Source organism: Ictidomys tridecemlineatus, chromosome 1 (assembly GCF_052094955.1).
Source record: "Ictidomys tridecemlineatus isolate mIctTri1 chromosome 1, mIctTri1.hap1, whole genome shotgun sequence".
Taxonomy (NCBI): Eukaryota; Metazoa; Chordata; class Mammalia; order Rodentia; family Sciuridae; genus Ictidomys; species Ictidomys tridecemlineatus.
Genome location: NC_135477.1, coordinates 121850265 through 121870519, shown reverse-complemented (window position 1 = coordinate 121870519; position 20255 = coordinate 121850265). Strand labels below are relative to the sequence as shown.

Below are 20255 nucleotides of genomic sequence, written 5' to 3'. Positions count from 1 at the left end.
CTCCTCAGGAGAAAGGGGCCCGACTGGTGCCACAGGGCTCCTGGGTTATATCTTATAAAGTTCTACTCCCTCTGCTCAAGGCTTCAGGGGCTGCCACTTTCAATATGGAGCCCTGGGTCCTGCAGGACCAGCTGGCCAGAGGGTCACAGAGTCATGCCCCCAACCCGCCTGCGCTCCGCGAACTTCAGTAAAGCTCAGGTCACCCTGAGGTGACTGGCTCCCCCTCCCCGCCAGGTGCAACTGGGAAGATGCTCCCAAGTACTTGCCTGGTCCTGGGCAGCAGCGACCCGGGACTTTTACCAGAGACCACGGGCAAGGGGCTGTGAGTGGGCCACAGACAACTGGTGTGAATCTGGCAGAGAGCCGCCGGGGGTGAGAGCTGGTGCATGGGTGTTTGAGCTGGCGTAGGGAGGACACAGGTGAACCCTACTGGCACACCTCAGTCCAGATGTGGTTGGGTGGAGCCAGGATAAGGAAGGTTGAAGATTACAGTGAAGCCACAGATCATGGGAACGGGTAGAAAATGGAAGAGGAAGCCTAAAAGACCCGCGCAGCGTGCGAGGAACTGAAGCTTAGGAGGCTGGTAGGGTGAATCTATCCCAGCCTCCACCCAAGATCCCCCACACCTGTGGAAATTGCCAGAAATTCACCAGAAACTCGGCGGAGCCCCACCCTTTTCTAAGTATGGTGGCAGGAGTTAGTGGTCCCACCTTCCCTCGTCCATAATCACCATCACCTCCCAATGCTTGGAGTCCCATCACGCAATGAGTCCAAAGGATCCCAAGAATCAGGTGGAGTATAAAGAGCTGCTGAGCCAGCCCGAGAGGTGTGGATGCAAGTTCAGTCCCTTATGTGGACCGCAGGCTTCTCCAATGCCTCCCCCAGGAGTCGCCCGCGGGTGGCGCTGAGCCCTCACCTGGCTCCTCTCCCGCATCGTATTAGAGTGGGAACGAAAGGCATCAGGCTCCAGCGCCAGAGCTGAGGGTTGCTGAACGCTGAGCGGCCTGAGGAAAGTGAAGTCACTGCCATCAGAGGCTGGTGAAAAGCACGTCCTGTAGCAATGGCTCTGTGAGTCTGTGGGCCGCAGTGTCACCTCCATGTACTTAAGTGTGCCATCTGAGCTCACCTGCAGGTTGGGACTAGACTGCTTATAAAATTCCCGGGAGGGTGAGTCCTGATGCCTGCAGCACCCACCCCCACCACCATCCCCATCTGCCTGTCCCCGAAGGCACTTAACTGACATAAAGGTGAAGGTTACTAGGGATAAGAGACTGATGGTTGCTAGAGCCACAATGAGGTAAAGAGTAAGGTCTGAACGTTCAGGAGGGTGTGTGAGGAAATCACTGGATTTGGGCATTTCCTCAGGGTCTTCATCCTCCAGAACCAGCAACACTGTGGCTGTAGAGGAAAGTGAAGGGTCACCATTGTCCCTCACGAGGACCACCACCTGCTGGGTATCAGGGTCATCCTCTAGTAAGGACCTAGCTGTGCGCACCTCACCAGTATGTGCAGACACCAGGAACAATCCTGGGGCTGTGGACTGTGGCAACAGGGAATAAGAAAGCCATGCATTGTGGCCTGCATCAGCATCCACAGCTGTCACCTTGGTGACCAAGGAGCCAGGAGGAGCAGAGCGAGGGAGACGCTGGGGGGCTGAGAATTCCCTGCCTGGCTTTGGGTGCAGCACAGCTGGGGCATTATCATTCTGGTCAAGGACAAACACATGTAGAGATGTGTTGGCATGCAGTGGGGGAGAGCCAGAATCTCGAACCCCCACCACAATCTGCAGCATCTGCAGCAATTCATAGTCAAAAGTTCGCTGGGCAAAGACTCGTCCATCATCAGGGTTGACATACACAAAGGAGGAGGATGGGGCTCCCTGAATCTGACTCCCTACAATGGAGTAGGTGAGACGGGCATTATCCCCAGTGTCTGGATCTGAGGCAGCCACAGTGCAGAGAAGGGAGCCCGGAGGCTTATTTTCTGGGATGTAAGCAGTATAGAGCTGCTGGTTGAACTGGGGTGCGTTGTCATTAACATCTGAAATGTTGATCCTGATGGTGAGACGTGTGTGCAGAGGAGGTGAGCCAGCATCGCTAGCCAGTAGCTCAATGGTATAGTGTGATGTGGTCTCCCGGTCCAAGGGCTGGCTGGTTAGCAATGAGTAGTGGTTCTCAGAAGGCTTGATCTGAAATGGGAGGTCTGGAGAGATATCCAGACTTACTTCACCATTTCTTCCTGAGTCTCGGTCCCGCACATTAAACAACCCCACTACTGTGCCCACTGGTGTGCTCTCTGGGACAGGGTTGACCAAAGAGGCCAACAGAACCTCAGGGGCATTGTCATTGGCGTCCCCCACATCTACTTGAATCACACAGTGGCCCTCCATGGCTGGCTGTCCCTGGTCACGGGCTCTTGCATGAATTTCATAGAAACTTGACTCCTCAAAGTCTACTGAACCCAACACGTGGATTGCTCCACTACTAGGGTCCAGGCCAAAGAGATTCCGCACTGCCTCAGAAGTATGATCTCCAAAAGAATAGTCTAGTTGGCCATTGGTGCCCTCATCTGGATCAGTAGCATTGAGGCGGAGCAGCAGGGTCCCCATGGGTGCATTCTCTGGAAGTCCCACACGTAGAACTGAGGACTGGAAGGTTGGAGCATTATCATTGATGTCCAGCACAATGATGGAGATGAGGCTGGTCCCTGAGTGAGCTGGGGTACCCCCATCCACAGCAGTGAGCACCAGCTGATGTCTTGCCTGAGTTTCACGATCTAGCTGCTGCTCTAGCACCAGCTCTGGGAAGAGCTTCCCATCTTTTAGGGTCTTCACATTCAGAGAAAAGTGGCTGCTGGGGCTTAGAGTGTAAAAGCTCACAGTATTGGTGCCTACATCCGGATCTTGGGCACTATCCAGTGGGAATCGTGCTCCAGGTGCAGCTGATTCTGAGATACGCATCTCTCGCTCAGGAGTGGCAAAGCTTGGAGAGTTGTCATTGAGATCCAGGATCTCTACCTCTACACGGATGAGCTCCAGCGGGTGTTCAGTCACCACCTGCACTGGCAACAGGCAGCTGGTGCTGGCTCCACACAGGTTCTCTCGGTCAATCTTTTGATTCACTGCTAGAGCACCACTCATCAAGCTCAGGGAAAAATAGCGCCCATTCTCCTCAGAGCCCAGCCGCAGTCGGCGGCTCAACAGATCTGTCACCTTTAAGCCCAGATCTTGAGCAACATTCCCTACCAGCGTCCCCGGCTCAGACTCTTCCACCACTGAGTAACGAAGCTGCCCAGACACCCAGCCCCAGCAGCACAAGGACAACATGCACAGCACTTGCCATTTCCCAGGGAGCTGTGGGGGTGTCTTGGGCCCCATGACCCAGAAGTCCCTTCCTGGAGAACAACTCTGTGCTGTCCTGTCTCCAAGGTAGACCAAGGGCTTGGAATGCAGCAGAAGAAATCTCTTATGTCTCCTTCCAGCCTCTTAAAAACTGCTCTGAGGTTTGCCTGCCTGCAGCAGTTCTTAGTCACCAAATGGCGGGGGTGGGTGGGGGGGAAGGGGAGTTAAATGTAAGTGGAGCTGGGGAGCTGGAGGAGGAGAGGCGGGCAGGAAGAGCAGATCCCCCACCTTGTCTCTGAGTTTGATTGGTCAAAAAGTCTGTCTGCTCTCAACCAATTATGCAGTCTCCTCAGTTCTGGAAACCTTGGGAACGGGCAATGCAAATCTGTGTCACAGAAGCCTCCTACCTCCCTACTCATTTTCGTGCTGCAGGTTGATTCAGCCCCCTTGGCAGCAAAGTTTGACAGCTCAGATGGTGCTCAACAGGGAAGACAAAGTGGTACAAAACTCCTCAGTGTTCTATCCCAGCAACTTCCTCCATGACTTCAAAAGCTTCCACACTACTTCACTGGAACCAACAAAATTCACTTTCTGGGAAAGGCAAACAACATTTGCTCCCCCACCCCTCTCCCATCTCTCTCCCACTCCCCTTCTCCCATCCTACTGAATGCTGCTAGGGGCAAGAGAAAAAATTTGCTAGGACACTATAAAGTCTTATCTTGACTCTTCAGCAATGCTTTGAGGAAAATCTCCATGTCAGTTGATGGCTACAGAACTCAGTTTATCTGAGATCCCAGACTCAGAATGTGGAATGATTGTCACCGTTTATGAGTAAAGGAACATTTCTGGGACTGATCTAAGTTACTAAGAAGAGTTGACAGAGGACAAGCATAACCTCTATCTAGGCTTTATGGTTTCACCAAATTCTGGAGAACTCTAAAGGCTTCCAGAGTTGCTGTCTCTGAGTTCCTCAACTGTAAAACAGTTTTCTGACATTGTCATTTCACTTACCGCTTTTTTCCCCCAAAGACATAATGAATACCTCTCTGTTTCCAATATACTGCATTGTACCTAGTTCAAATCCCATTAGGGACTGGGAATCCTAAACATCTGGATCAAAAGATCTTTTCTGGGGAGAGCACTGGGGATTGAACCCAGGGATGCTTTATCACTGAGCTACATCTCCAACCCTTTTTATTTTGAGAAAGGGTTTCACTAAGTCTGGCCTCAAACTTGAGATCCTCCTGCCTTAGCCTCCCACCTTGCTGGAATTGTTGGAATTACAGGAATGTGCCACCACATCTGGCCCAAAAGATCTTTGATGTGCACCTCTCTGCTCCCTTGGATCTCTCTCTCTCTCTCTCTTTTTTTTTTTTTTTTCCTGCTATGCTTCAGAGAGTACCCATCACAGTGGGTTAAGGATCCTAGAGACTATGGGGCAAAGATTTTAGTCACCCTCTCAGTCCATTGGAAAATGGTAACCGAGAGTTAAGTTCCTCCAGAACCTGGCCCCCCTGATTTAGGAAGAGTAGAGAAAGTAGCTCTGGGTTCAGGTGATTGCCTAGTGCATCCCACCCTTGTGCACTATAGCCGTCTATGCTCCTAAGTTCCGTCAGCATGCTTCACAATAGCATAGTTCTTGATCACCAATTACTTTTACTCCTTACTTTTAGATATAGACAAAATCCACCCCCAGTGCTAACCTGTGTTAACCACCTGGTTAATTCACAAAACACTTTAAAAAAAAAAAAAAAAGCTCAGAATCTACCACATAGTTACTACTCACAAAAATGGTGAAATCACTCTGGGCTCTTACAGGGAGGCCAGTACTCTCTGGAACATGGCCCAATCATAAGCCTGAATCAGAACAACCCTCAAGCATTGGCTGAGCCTGAAAAGGTCTCACCTCTAGCCCATAGAGAAGATCAGAGGGTGGACAGCTTGGGCGAACAGGCTCTCCTGCCATAGGTGCACTGGGTGACTTCACCATCATGAAGCTATCACTCCGAGTGGGTGCAGAAGCCAAGGGTGTACAGCCATGAGAGTGGCCTCCCACATCAACAAACTTGATAGGATCATCTGACCCTAGCTGGATTCGGAGGATCCCATTGGAAGGAGGAAGCCCCTCCCTCCTTCGAGATCTGGTGAGACATGCACAGGTGCCAGCAGGAAAGCATGTCACTCCACAAGCAGCCCCACGTAGACATTTAGAGAGTAGTGCCACGAATGAACCAAAGGAGACAAAGCAAATTGCCACTAGGGATACAGCCAAGTATAAGGTCAGACGGGATTCTCCTTCCCTTGGAGCTGAAGATTCTCGAAGATCAGGAACAATTGGATGAGTGTCTTCCTCTAAGGACACGAGGAGAGTAACAGAGGTAGAAAGTGGTGGGCTACCACTGTCCTTCACCACAATGACAAGCTTCTGTGGTGGGAGATCAGCGGGGATGGGAACAGCTGTCCTGACCTCCCCAGCATATCGAGAAACTGCAAACAGGCTGGGATCTGGGGCCTCTAGGAGCTGATAGGAAACCCAAGCATTGTAACCTGAATCCAAGTCCACGGCAGTTACCTTGGTGACTAGGTGGCCAGCACCAACTGATGGAGGCAGTGCTTGAGGACATAAGGAACCAGGCCTGGCCCTAGGGCGGAGCACAGCTGGGGCATTGTCATTGAGGTCCAGAACAAATAGACGGACTGTCACAGTGCTGCTAAGAGGTGGGTTGCCCCTGTCCCGGGCCTGTACCTCAAACTGCAGTGTCTGTGTTTGCTCATAATCAAATGATCGAGTAGCATGAACAGCTCCTGTTTGGGGGTTCAGAGAGATGAAGGAGGAAGCTGACACATCTCGATTTCTGGGCTCTAAGAGAGAATAAGAGATAAGTGCATTCAAACCAGAGTCTGGGTCCGAGGCTGCAAGAGAGCAAAGCAGGTCCCCTGGGCGATTATTCTCAGGAACAAACACCTCATGTGATCTCTGGAAGAAGGAGGGTGGGTTATCATTCACATCAGAAATATTGAGGAAAATAGTCCTGTGGGTACTCAGAGGAGGGTTCCCAGCATCAGAAGCAGTGACCATGATGTCATAACTGGATTTAGCCTCTCGGTCCAAGGGCCCAGCAGTCACAAGGGAGAACTGGTTCCTGAAGGCAGACTTGAGGGCAAATGGCAAGTGGTCAGGGATTCGAAGGCTCACATCTCCATTTGAACCTGAGTCGGGGTCCTGCACACTGATGAGTGCCACTACAGTGCCAGGTTCTGCACTTTCTGGGAGAGTTCCCAGCTCTGAAGTCACTGTGATGTGGGGGGCATTGTCATTTACATCCAGGAGATCCACTCGAAGGCTGCAATGTTGTTCCATGGCTGGAGAACCCCCATCACGAGCCCGCACATCAAATTCATAGTAATTCTCACTCTCGAAGTCTAGGGGCCCCTGAAGGGTAAGCTTTCCAGTTGTGGGATGCAGGTCAAAGAGGTTTCTCACACGATCAGGGGTGTGGCCACTGAAAGAAAATGTGACGTTACCACTAGGACCCAGGTCCGGGTCAGAGGCATTGAGCTGGATGAGCACCATGCCGGCTGGCGCGCTCTCCAAGACACTAATTCTGTAGCTGGATTGCTGGAAGGCTGGGGCGTTGTCATTTACGTCCAGCACAGAGACCCGGAGCTCCGCGGTGCCAGATCTTGGGGGGTTCCCTCCGTCTACAGCAGTCAGCACCAGGCGGTAGTCCGATTGCTTCTCCCGATCCAAAGGCTTCTCCAGGAGCAGCTCCGGGACGAGGCTGCCGTCGCTGCGTTTCTTGACATCAAGTGCAAAGTGTTCATTGGAGCTCAGTCTATAGCTGCTAATGGAATTGCTCCCCACATCTGCATCCTGAGCCTTTTCCAAAGGGAAACGTTGTCCTGGAGGAGCTGCCTCCCCGATTTCCAAGTCCAGCTGCTGCCGCGGAAATCGGGGGGCGTGATCATTCACATCTACGATCTCTACCTCTGCTCGGTACATTTCCAAAGGCCCTTCGGTTACAAACTCCAGGGGCACGATACAGCTGGCACTGAGCCCACACAGTGCCTCTCGATCTATTGGATTCTTGATTAGCAGGGCTCCGCTGTCCAAATCCACACGGAAGTGTCTTTGGTTCACCTCTCCAGCGACCTGCAGCCTGCGAGCTGACAGACTCTCTGTATCCAGCAGGAAATCTTGGGCGACATTCCCTACAAAAGTCCCTTCCTGTGACTCCTCTGGGACCGGGTAGCGGATCTGCCCACAAACGTAACCCAGGTGGCAAAAGAGGAACAAAAGGGTAGCCCCCCACCCGAGTTCTACCCAGCTTCTCACCTTGCAGAGCATTGCTGCCACCCGCTAATTCTCTACTTGGTCCTGGGAAGCAGAAGAAGCCGACCCGCCCCAAACATCCACAGCAGCTGGAGACACCTATCTCCCTTTCCCCCGCGCCAGTTCTGGCGCGGCTTGGCCGGCACTGCAAGGGTTACGCGCCGTTTTTTGCTGGTGGCGGGGTAGATTTGTCTGCCTTTCAACACCGGATTGGCAGACAGCGGCTCCTGGGCTCAGCCAATAGGCTGAGCAGAGAACATCCTAATAGCAGCAGGGTTAATGCGTCGCAGCATTGGAAGAAAAAAAAAAAAAAACCAAACCCCCCCCCAAACCCCACAAAATAATAAAATAACCCCCAACTTATCTTTTCACCTTCCTCCTGTTCAAAGGTATTTATTTCATGGATCATTACCTCTTTGGAGAAGCAAACAACATATACGTATTCCCCCTCCCCAACAACCTACTCACCCCGCCCCTTTTCGGCGGGGAAAACAGCGACAGCCTGAGCCCTAGCAACCTGCAGCCCACTGAGCAAGTAGCCATTTGAGATTGGTCACTTTATTCAAGCCAGTGTTGTCATCAACCAATATCCTAAATGAGTAGCTTCTGTCCCAATCTGATTGTGTTAGAACAACAGCTAATTAAAAGCACTGCCATATACTCAAAACTCTGCCCCTCTGCAGATTATTCAGAACCATATCCATCCCTTTGCAAAAAAGGCTTACACATTAATGTGGCCAATTAAATTTATGCAGCACACGTTTTGATTGTAACAGGAGGTGCGGCACAAAACAAACCACTCTTATTCAGACATTTGCTAGTAATACACTAAATTACCATTCATTGATTTCAAGGACAGTTTGGGAACAGGGTGGTGGAAGCCAGGAGAGGGAGACTTCCCAAAACTGTAAGAATCAGCAGAGTCTGGGAGGTATAAAGGACTAGATCTTATTACCTGGCAGAATGCTAATGTTCACAGATTCAACAGCTTTCTTGAATAATTGGGATCAGCCACCAACAGCATTGTGCCTACAAATCCTCTTTATTTGACACCAGTGGTGTTCTTGATATGTTGTTAATTACCAACAGAGACCATTTCAAAAGAGCAAGCTTTTCACTTAGCCCCAGGGGACCTCTTGTAGCTGGAGACTTGATCTCACCCCACCCCCTCTGTCATCCAGACCTCCTAGCAGCCTGGCTACTACCTTTGCACAAGAGCAGAAACACAATAAATTTTAAACTGTAGGTACCTCCAAACTGTAATCTGAGTGGCAAACGCATCAGAGCACAGAGAAAAATGCAACTTGATCTGGACATGATATTTGTTAATTCATCCAAATTCTTAACTAGGTTAATACAGGCAGCCAAAACCAGAAAACAAAACAAAACAAAACAAAAACAAAAACAAACAAACAAACAAACAAAAAAACCAGGTGTTCTTACAATTCCCTCATTTCCCCCAAACCTTTGATTTTCAGGAATATATATATTTTTTTACTATGGTGAGGCCAGCAATTGACATTCTAGTCACAAAGAAAGGGATCTGGCATCTGTATTCTTATATAAAAACAAAATAAAACAAGCCCTCACACACACACACACACACACACACACACACACACACACACCCCTTAAGTCTCTTCCCATGGGAATTACGGAGATGTAAAACATCTTGGTCTACCAAAGTGTTTATGCCAGAATTCACTATCTCAGTAAGTGGCATCATCATTCACCCAGCTACCTTAGAATTCAAGGAGTTTCTATGTAGGGGGTGGGGGGAGGTCATTCTTGACTCATTCCCATCCCTCTCTTCCTATATCATGTCAGTCAACAAGTTCTGATGATTTTATTGGAGTCATTTTAGTGTAGTCTGCCCTGCCACTGTGCTGGTTCAAGCATTTATCAATCCTCTCAAGTACTGCAATAGCCTTTGTCTCTCTTCCCAATGTCTCCAATGTATTTCACTTATGACTACCAGAATAATCTCTCTAAAGCAAGCAAACAGAAGATCCTGATAACATCGTGTGTGTGTGTGTGTGTGTGTGTGTGTGTGTGTGTGTGTGTATTAGTTCAAATTAACTATCATCTATAGTGAATAAAATGAAAACCCCTTGGCACAGTTAAAAGGTAATTCAGGTATTCCTGCCTACTTGCTTCACTTCATGGCCTGCAAAGACTGTTTTACACACGTGCTTTATAGTCCAACAATAGTAAAATACTCTTATCTCACACATGGAATTTCCTGCAAAGGCTCCTTCCTGACCCATTTCCCCTTTACTATTTGATAAGCTACTACTCATCTTTCAGTTCTTGGCTCAAGCATCATGACTGCCTCTATGAAGTTTTCCTGATTTCTCAGGCTGACTTAGGTATTTCTTCCTCTTTGAGGCCACTGCTTCTTGTGTAATTCAGAACCCATTTTCTTTCCTTTTATCTTGTTTGTCTCCTGTGGTATTCTGTGTACCATAAGGGCAGACAGTGTCCTTTGATCTTTTACAGAGTCTAACACACAGGGGTGATAATAAAATGGTGAATATTAGCAATTATCAACTCAATTAATATTTATTAAATATTTGTTAAGTAAGTATTATCTTTATAGATGAAAAAATGTAGTTGAGAGCTCAAGAGATTTGTCTGAAGCTAAACAATTAGTACATATAGTACTATACTTGCAATTTCACATTTTAAAAAGCCTAGCCTGTTTTACTAGAATTGGAGCATCACAACACTTTAATACAACATACTCTTAACATTTTAATGCCAGATATTTGATACTCCCATCTCCAGATTCTGTTTTTCTGTTTTTTTTTTTTTTTTTTTTTTTTTTTGCAAATCAAAGCCAGGTCCTCCTGTATGCTAGGCACTGAGTTACTTTCCCAGCCCCACTTGTGCACTTTTTTAAAACAGGTTTTTTGAGATATAGTTGACATACCATACAGTTCACATTTTAAAGGGTCCAATTTGATGGTTTTTAGTATATTCAACTACACCAAGTTGAATCAATCATTAACACTATGTGATGCTGAAAAATTTTTGTTACACCCAAAAGAAACCCAAATGGCCCAGGTACTAGTGGCTTAGGGAGATTTTCTATTTAGATAACTGAAATATCATCTTTTGTCTTTCCTATAGTACTCTTCTAGAGCTATCCTATATAATAATCAAAAGTTGGGAAATGTCATTAGAGTATTTTTTTAAGTTGGAACTGACTCAATATAGCTGCTTCCTGTTTCTGTGAATACCAGAATGACATTTTGCTTCATAAATATGCAAATGATGAACTGGCAGATTCTAGGGCAGTGGTTTTGAGTGTTCATACATTAGAATCACCTGAAAATACTAAAAAGATACTAATGTCTGTGCCCCACCCCCAGAAATTGTGTCTGGGATGTGACATGGGATTTAGAATTTTTACAAGATCCCTATTTGATCCTAAGGTGCACCCAAGTTTGAGAACACTGTTTTAGGGAAAATGCCAGTTGTTTTTAGGATGATCAGAAGAGCAGCAGGTGCTTCTATCTGGCTTTCATCCTTTCTTAGCCTTTCCATATATGATTCTACTTTGTTATTTTAGGCTCTCCTCCTATTTGTTCATGTCAAAAGTATGTTTAAGAATTTTGAGTGGGTGAAGAATAAAAGTAGTAATAGAAATAACTAGTAATTTTTTAATAGCTGTGACATGCCAGGCACTGTGCTAAACACTTTACATACAGTGCATCATGCTTTAGTCCTATAAAACCCATGTTATTTTTTGCACATGAGAAAGAGGCTTAAAGGGGAGAGTAAGTAACTTGGACAAGGACTCCTATGGTAAAAGCCTTGTCTAACTGCCAAATTCAAGATTTGATAGTATTATTATACTTAGTAACAAAATAATGCACTTAATGACAAAATAACAGAGGTCTCCCACAATTGAGAGTTTGTGTAGGTTTCTCTCCAAGGCAAAGGCCCTGTAGTCATCAGCATGCCAGCATGAATGAATGAATGCTTTATCCTTCTAAGGAAATGAGTTCATCTACCTTTCACATTATATGTATACTTAAGAAAAATAATGCTAGAGGGGGTAGGAATAACAGTAGAGGCACATTTGTACTCTATATTCTTTCTTTTGCCTGGATTTTTTCCAAAATAAATCATTACTTTTATAATTAGCAGTGATTATCTTTGGGTTTGGGGATTATAGTTACTTTAAAATTTTACTCTTTTGTATTTTCTATATTCCCTACAGTGCTCATGTGTTACTGTTATAAAATTATGGGGCGAATGACACACCCATTATTTTCAGTAGCATGCTTAAAATGAATTTAAAGGATGCCTAGAATTTTATTTCATTCATAGATAATTATCTGAGAATGAGATAGAGGATCTGTGTTGGCAAATGAAGTTATCAAAGAAACTTTAGTTTTGATGCAGATATAGCTATCACTTGAAAAGGACGAATGAGGTATATTGTATTCCTATCAGCTGCCACTGGTTAGAGGTATCCAGCAGGTGTTTCCCAAAACAAATGATGCCAAGCTAAATTTGGAGTGCTGAGATCTTAGATTATAGCTCAGGTGCATAATAGCAAGATTGCTTAGTTGTGATGGTAATTGAGGGTTGAGGGTGTAAATTTGGTCCACAGAGGAGGCAAATAACTTCACCCTGAAATGGAACTACAAATCACATTCTAATGGCTGACTTCCTCCCAAAGGCACTAAGTTTGATCTAGGAAGAACCAGATGAAAGTGTGTACACAAAATGAGAAAAGCGTCTTCATCATTTAAAACAGCCCCAACCCAAAACTTCCCAAACATGGTGCAGGAAACAAAACCAAAACAAAACATTTCAGGCATGACCTGCTAGCCCTTACCTGTCCAGGAGGGGCGCTCTCTGCCCCCAACACCTGCCTATAGAACACGGGATCGCAACTTCGTAGAGTGTTTTGGCGGCTGGCCAGCGGGCTGGCAGCACCAGGTTTCTTCAGCAGCGGGTCGCTGCGGCGCGAGTCAGTGGTGAGGTACACCTGATGGTAAAGGTGCGGTGGCATAAGACCTCCCCGCACGGCGTCCGCGTGCAAAGAGGTCCCTGGTGTTCGGTACAGGGAGCTCACTGGGGCTCGGTATAGGTCCCGAGACTGCTTCCACTTGTAAACTTTGAATATGATAACTCCCAACACTGTGACTACGAATCCCACAGAGACCAAGATTAGAGAAAGAAGTAGGTAAAAGGTGAGGTTTTTATTCTGCTCCCGCGGAGCAGAGCCGGAGGGGAACTCGGCCCTGGCTTCTGGAGATTCCTCGGTTACGGACACAGTCAGGGTAGCGGTAGTGGACAGCGATGGCTCTCCATTGTCTGTGATCAAGACCGTGAGGGTCTGCCTGGGCGAATCCGTGTCCTGGACTGGGCGAGCAGTACTGACTTGACCTGTGTGAAGTCCCACAGCAAAAAGGCTCTGGTTGGGGGCTCCCAAGAGGCTGTAGGAGAGCCAGGCATTGTGCCCTGCATCCGCATCCCAGCCTACCACCCGCGAGACCACGTGGCCTGCAGCGGTACCTCGAGACAACATCTCCACCGAATTCTGGCCAGGCCGGGGGTAGAGGACCTGGGGGGCGTTGTCATTGCGATCAGTAACAAAGATGTTCACACTGATGTTGGTGGTCAGGACCGGGGTGCCCCCGTCACTGATATGAGCTGTTAATTCAAACTCCCGCCTATCTTCGTAATCCAGGGGCACTAAAGATGACAAGACGCCACTGTCACGATTTATCGTGAAATAATGACCCACTAGCCCGGTTTCAGCGCCTTGCTCAAAGAGAAAGAAGGAAAGGCGAGCATTCTGTGGGGCGTCGGGGTCCCAGACGCTTAGGTTTAGTATTGGAACCCCAGGAAGATTATTTTCTTCAACATAAACGTCGTAGGAAGACTGGGAAGATTGTGGAGGGTTGTCGTTGACGTCGGACACTTGAACCCGCACTGTCGACAGGGCTGAGAGAGAAGGTGATCCCGCATCCCGAGCGGTGATGCTGAGGTTGTATTCTGGCGCTGTCTCCCGATCCAGGACTGCACTGGTTTTTAAAGTGAAATAATTCTTGAGGGAAGAAGTAAGACTGAAGGGAAGACCTGGTGGAACCTCGCAAGTCACCAGCCCGTTCTCACCAGCGTCCAGATCAGTTACACTGAGCAAAGCTATGACAGTCCCCAGGGGGGCATCCTCAGGGACTGGGCTGTACACGGAGGTGACTGTGATCTCTGGAGCATTGTCATTCACGTCCACCACCTCTACCAATACTTTGCAATGTGCTCCTTCCGGATTGGCGCCCTTGTCTTTGGCCTGGATGTAAATCTCGTGGAGTTTTGTGTCTTCGAAGTCCAGTCGACCCTTAATTGTTAGTACCCCAGTTACAAGGTCTAAAGCAAATAGTTCCCGCACGCCAGCCCGGTTGTGGCTGCCGAAGGAGTAAACGATTTCACCATTGAGGCCTTCATCCAGATCCGTTGCAAGAACTTGAGCAACGCGAGTGCCAGGGGGTGCATCCTCCGGGACGCGCGCCCTGTACAAGGACTGATTGAAGGCAGGCGCATTGTCATTCGCATCCAGCACGGTGATGCGAATAGGAAGGCTAGTGGAGCGAGCTGGGGTTCCTCCATCCAACGCCGTCAGCACCAACTGGAGGCTTGGCTCTCGTTCTCGGTCCAGGGAGTGCTCCAGCACCAGTTCAGCATACTTGGTTCCGTCCTCCCGCGTCTGCACGCGAAGCGCAAAGTATTCGTTATGGCTCAGTTCATAGGTTTGTAAAGAGTTGCTTCCTACATCGGGATCGTGCGCGCTCTCGAGCGGAAAGCGCGTCCCTGGCGCCATAGCCTCGCTAATCTCCAATTTCATTTCCCCGGTAGGGAAAGCGGGATTGTTGTCGTTGATGTCCTGGATCACCACTTCCGCGCTGAACAGCTCCAGAGGGCTCTCCACCACCAACTCCAGAGTTACAGTGCAGGAGGGCAGTGTCCCACATAGCTCCTCTCGATCCAGACGGTCGTTCACGAACATCTCTCCCGTCTCCCAGTTCACCTCAAAGAACCTACGGCTTGCTCCGGACACCACCCGGAGCCTGCGGGCTGACAGACTGCCCAGATCCAAACCAAGGTCTGCGACCACGTTACCCACAGTGAAACCCTTTTCTCTTTCCTCCAGGATCTCATAGTGAATGATGGTGGAAGCCTTGTTCAAGGCACCGAGCAAAAGCAAAACTCCTACCACTCTCCCGGTGCTTACCAGTCCGCTCCTCCAGGCCTCTGGGACCATCTCACTCAAAAGCAGTTCCTCTCAGCGGGTTCCAGATCGTCCCGACGATTTCGCTGAGAAACTTTCAGCGGGTTAGCGCTTGGGCGCTAGGCGCGGAGTCGGACATGGCTTTCTGGGTGCCGCCGATTTGCTCGCCGGCTGTTCAGCCTCTGCCTCATCCCGGGGCGCAGAAAGGGGACGGGCCGGGGCCAGATCTCCAGCGACTTCATTGGCCGACAGCGGCACACAGAGTCCCAGCCAATAACTGCACGAAGAATGCGCTAGCGCCGGGCTCTCGGAGCAAGACTCGCGCTAGCGCCAGGAACTTCACTTTTCTTTGGCGGCCTTCCAGAGTTTCCGGCCAGAGCGCCTTGTACTGCCGGTACTGAGGGAAGTCCTACCACAGCCTGGAAAGCCAACCACGCGACGGTGAAGCTAGCTGTTCTGCGAGTCTCCAAGCCAAATCAGAACCTACTATATCACGTTTTTATCTCTTTCTTTGACCACAAGAAGAGAGATCAAACCAAACCACAATCTACACAACTTTGTGTGGGTAAAGACGCCAACAAACTTGGTTAGAGGACAGATAAATAGCTGGACCCTACTTGTAAAAGGAATTTAGTATTTCTGTGGAGATGTTAATCATTTCAGTTTTATAGGTTGGGGGTACAGCTCAGTGGTAGAGTGCTTGCCTCTCATGAATGAGGCCCCTTGGTTGGAGCCCCAGCACGAAACAAGAAAAATAAAATCAGTTTTCTTTTTAAATGAACTGTAGAGTTCCCTGTAACTTCCTCATAAAGCAAATCAAGAGGAGCAGAAATGCTGTTTGGTTTCACTGCCTTATAAAATTTTAAAATAAAATTCAGATTTTATTTCTTTTAAAACTGGGATGTCATCATTCAGCTTTCATTCCTTGACTAGAAAGCAACGTGAAATTTCCCTACCCTGTCTTTGCCAAGGAGCATAATCTCATTGGTTAGAACACAATCTCTCAAACATTTCTCTTGATCAACTCTTTTCTTGAGATCTTGGGTTCCGATGCCACAAGGAGAAGTTATATTGCTAGTGAATATTAACACACACACACACACACACACACAGAGGTGTGTGTGGAGAGAGAGAGAGAGAGAGAGAGAGAGAGAGAGAGAGAGAGAGAGAGAGAGAGAGAGATGAAAAAGAAAAAGCCAAGTCTGTATACCATCTAGGACCTTTATAAAATGATTGAGATAATGGCAGCAAAGTTCCACAAACTGTTTAGAGAAAACTAAAGGCTTTAGCCACAGAATAAAGAGCCCTGAATTTTCTACATTTAGGGTTATAGTTACCAAACAAAATAGCAATTCTCAGGATAATGAATAAGAGAATCAATTATGAAATAAGTCAGAGTTGAGCTGTATGCCTTGGATAAGAAACAAACCTCTAAGGGTTCTTGGATTCCTATCCTATTAAATTAATAAGACAGGTCAAGTGCCTGGTACAGAATTAAGCTCAATTCATGATGCAAAGCACCCCACTAGATGCTCAATGTAAAGTTTTAGAGCCACATACTCTTCCTATATACTTGTCTTGGGCATCACTTGATTGTTTTCCGAAGTGTAACTGAATCTTGAACAAGAAGTAGGCAGATAGGTTAGATATACAGATAGGTAGTAAGTTTATATATTTTCTGATGAGACGAGAAGCCATGTGATCTGTTTCTTCATATCCTCAACACTTCAATTTATCTCTTAAGAATCCTTCTCCACCCGCCCTCCCCCCCTTTTTTTTTGGTACTGGGGATTGAATCCAGGGATGCTTTACCATTGAGCTACATCCCCACCCCAGTCCTTTTTTAATTTTATTTTTTATTTCTGGACATGGTATCACAAAATTTCTGTGTCTTGATAAATTGCTGAGGCTGGCCTCAAACTTGTAATCCTGCTGCTTTAGCCTCCTGAGTTGCAGAATTATAGGCCTATGTCACTGTGCCCTGCTAAAACCCCAAATTTCAAATGTGTAAGTTCACAATTGGCCAGACCACTCCGAAGCCTGATAGGCATTAGAAGACAGAATATATCAGAATTTCATGGAGTCTGAGTTAGAACAAGATATATTTCATGTTTGTATAATTATGTCAAAATGGATTCTACTGTCATGTATAACTAAAAAGAATCAATAAAAATTTTAAATATAACCCAGTCATGTGTTACTCTCAGTTTGAGAACCAATGGCATAGGTATCAAGAATTTTTTAGAAATGAGGAAATGTTTTTTCTAGACCTACTGAGGCAGAATTTACATTTTGACAAAATACCTAGGTGATTTGAAAACCTTAAAGTTTGAGAAGCACTAATCTAGTGTTATTCAGTGGGGTATACTAATTTATCAATCTCTTTTTCTTCCATTTACCATTAATTAATTCACAATCTGGATTTTGAAAAATTGCTATTTTTTATTTAAAGATAGATATCTGTAGATAATAGTGCCAGGGACACTTAACCACTAAGCCACATCCCAGCCCTTTTTTATTTTGAGACAGGATCTCACTAAGTTGCTAAGGCTGGTTTCAAACTTGCAATCCTCCTGCCTCAACCTACCAAGTTGCTGGGATTACAAGCATGCACATTTTTCCTTGTGAAAAACAGCTTTAAAAATTTAAGCAGTTTTCCCATTGATAATAAGGCCCATAATTTTTGTAAGACTTCTTCATAAACCAGTAGAAACTTCTGGGACTTATTCTCCACAGTAGCTAAGGTGAATGTTCTAAAATTTTAATTGGATCCTATAATCTTCCAGCTGCTCCTCGGTAGGTTGTACTGCTCTTGAAATAAAATACCAAATCCTCGAACTATTCAACATGGAGGCGGAGGTTGATAAGCTTGAACTGATGATTTTGGACTTTCGGTCTCCATGTTTTGACTGTTATGAATGAAATGGCAGTGAGCACTGAAGTATATAAGTTTTGGGTTCCAGAAAGCCGACTCTGATCTGGATTACATTCAGTATAGGCTGGAATATGAAATCAAGACAAATCATCCTGATTCAGCAGGCCGAAAAATCCAGTTACTATGTCTAAAGGAATTGTCAGTGATGAAGTCTCTGCTATCAATCTTTATATGCACGTTTTAAACCAGTTGCTGTTGAGCAGAAAGAGACTAAGAGCTGCATTTATGCTACTTTGAATAAGACTATGACCATGATACAAGAACTACAAAAGCAAACAGATCTGGAGCTGTCACCACTGGCTGAAGAAGAGAAAACTGTGACAGAGCAATTAAAATCTCACATAAGAGACTCATGAAGAAATGGACTTGCAAAAGGAAACTAAGGAAGAGATCCATTCCAGAGAAATTTAGGAAGATGTCTTGTTAATACTTGATGATTAGAGGTGGAGGGCTGGTAAAGGAGAGGAGGTTTGGCTTGAGTGACAGGGTAGTGATGTCTTTAATATGAGTGGAAATATAAAAGCAGATATTATCTATATAAAATTTAGCCTCCATGCTCCCCCCCCCAAAAAAAGAAAAATGGAATGGAAATGCAGGGATTTAAATATATATTTATAAATATACTGTTTTCTTTTTATTCTTTTTTTTTTTTTTTTTTGGTGATGCTGGGGTTTGAACCCAGGGCTTTGTACATGTGAGGCAGGTACTCTACCAACTGAGTTATATATCCAGCCCAATATACTTAGTTTTGCAGTTTTAACTAAGGAAGTCCCTTAACACTATTTTGGACCTGTTTTTCTTTTTTCATAGTTGAGATAATGTAGATATTCTGCCTTGTCATAAAATAATGTTATTTATATTTCAGGCAGTCAGTGTATAAGTGAGTATGATTTAGAAATTAAAGAATAAGCAATATATTGTTTATATATATATTTGTATAAAACTTACATTTTTAAAAAAAATTTTTAGTTGTAGATGGACACAATATCTTTACTTATTTTTATGTGGTGCTGAGGATTGAACCCAGTACCTCACATGTGTGAGGCTAGTGCTCTTCTACTGAGCCACAACCCCAGCCCCAAAACTTCCATTTTTTGAAATGTTGATTATAGATGGGAATCATTATTGATGAGACCATTAATATATGATGTATACTATCTCATAAAACCTAATTAATATAATAAGTTGGCTTTTCTGTGATAGCCTCACTTTTATTTTTTTTCCTATTCTTTCTGCCTGCTAATGTTGAACAATATGAGTTTTTCTGCAAAACAAAACAAAACAAAACAAAAACAAAAACAAATCCTCTGCATAGTATCCAAATTTCCATGTCTTTTCCCTCCTTCACCATATTCCATTTCACTACTTTCAGTACGATCATAACCCAAGGAAGCCTTCTGATGGACTGTTCTTCTCCCAGGAAAGCTTGTTTCACCTTTTTCCCTTTGCTTTGTTAATTTAAAAAAATTTTCAGGTCAGTTCAAATGTTATTTCCCAATAGAAGTCTTCTAGTAGGCCTCAGTTAGTACTTAGTACAATTTAAAATTATATAATTATTTTTTGTTTAAGAATAATGCCTGACTTTTCCACAAACAAACTCCAGTACAGGGTCTATGGCATTTTGTGACAACTTGTATCCCTGTTATTTAGCCCAGTAGGCACTTTGTGTGTGTGTGTGTGTGTGTGTGTGTTTGTGTGTGCACATGTGCACACTGGGGATCAAATCAAAGCCTCATGCATGCAAGGCAAGTACTGTAGAATTGAATTATATTCCCAGCCCCATGGCTTTGTCTTTTATAGAAATTTTATTAAAGAGGAATTACAGACAGCCATTGCAGTACATTGAACTCTATAGAGATGGCTCTGGGGCAAGTGAGAGTCAGAGGGGCACTAAGCAACTCTGTGCCTCACTGAGGAAAAATAACCACACATAAGCAGAGGAGATCCTGAGAAGCTGAGAGGCAAAGTGTCCTCACATGCGTTCTTTGTGCAAACTTGCTGAGAGAGCACAAGAAGCACCCAGATGCTTAGGTCAACTTCTCAGACTTTCTAAAAAATGTTTAGGTGGAAGACCACATCTGCTAAAGAGAAAGGAAATGTTGAAGACAGGGCAAAGGTAGACAAGGCCTGCATAAAAGAGAAATGAAAATCTAGTTCCCTATTAAAAGGAGGGGGAAGAAGTTCAGTGTTTCCAATATACCCCAAAAGCTTCAGCCTTCTTATTTTTTCTGAATATCACCCCAAAAATCAAAGGGGAACATCCTGACCTGTCCATTAAAGATCTTGCAAAGAAACTGGGAAAGATATGGAATAACACTGCTGCAGATAGAGGACGAATAGCTTTATGAAAAGAAGGTCTTTAAGTTGAAGAAAAAATGTGGAAAGGATATTGTTTCAT

At 45.8% G+C, this 20255-nt stretch overlaps 1 protein-coding gene across 22 annotated transcripts in view; it reads right to left on the bottom strand.

Annotated features, from left to right (window-relative positions):
- The window catches only part of LOC101962283 (protocadherin gamma-C4), a 147214-nt gene that overhangs the window by 20232 nt on the left and 106727 nt on the right, over positions 1-20255 (bottom strand). Inside the window, exons 1-2 of one of the 22 annotated variants that reach the window (XM_078046811.1) lie at positions 1496-3542; positions 917-1126 (exon numbers count right to left, since the gene is read on the bottom strand). The exons of 15 other annotated variants lie outside the window; for them this stretch is intronic. In XM_078046811.1, the coding sequence (XP_077902937.1) occupies positions 917-1126; positions 1496-3376 (2091 nt within the window). In that variant the 5' untranslated portion in view covers positions 3377-3542. 6 more of the 22 variants (XM_078046754.1, XM_078046849.1, XM_078046855.1 and 3 more) reach the window with 6 other exon arrangements.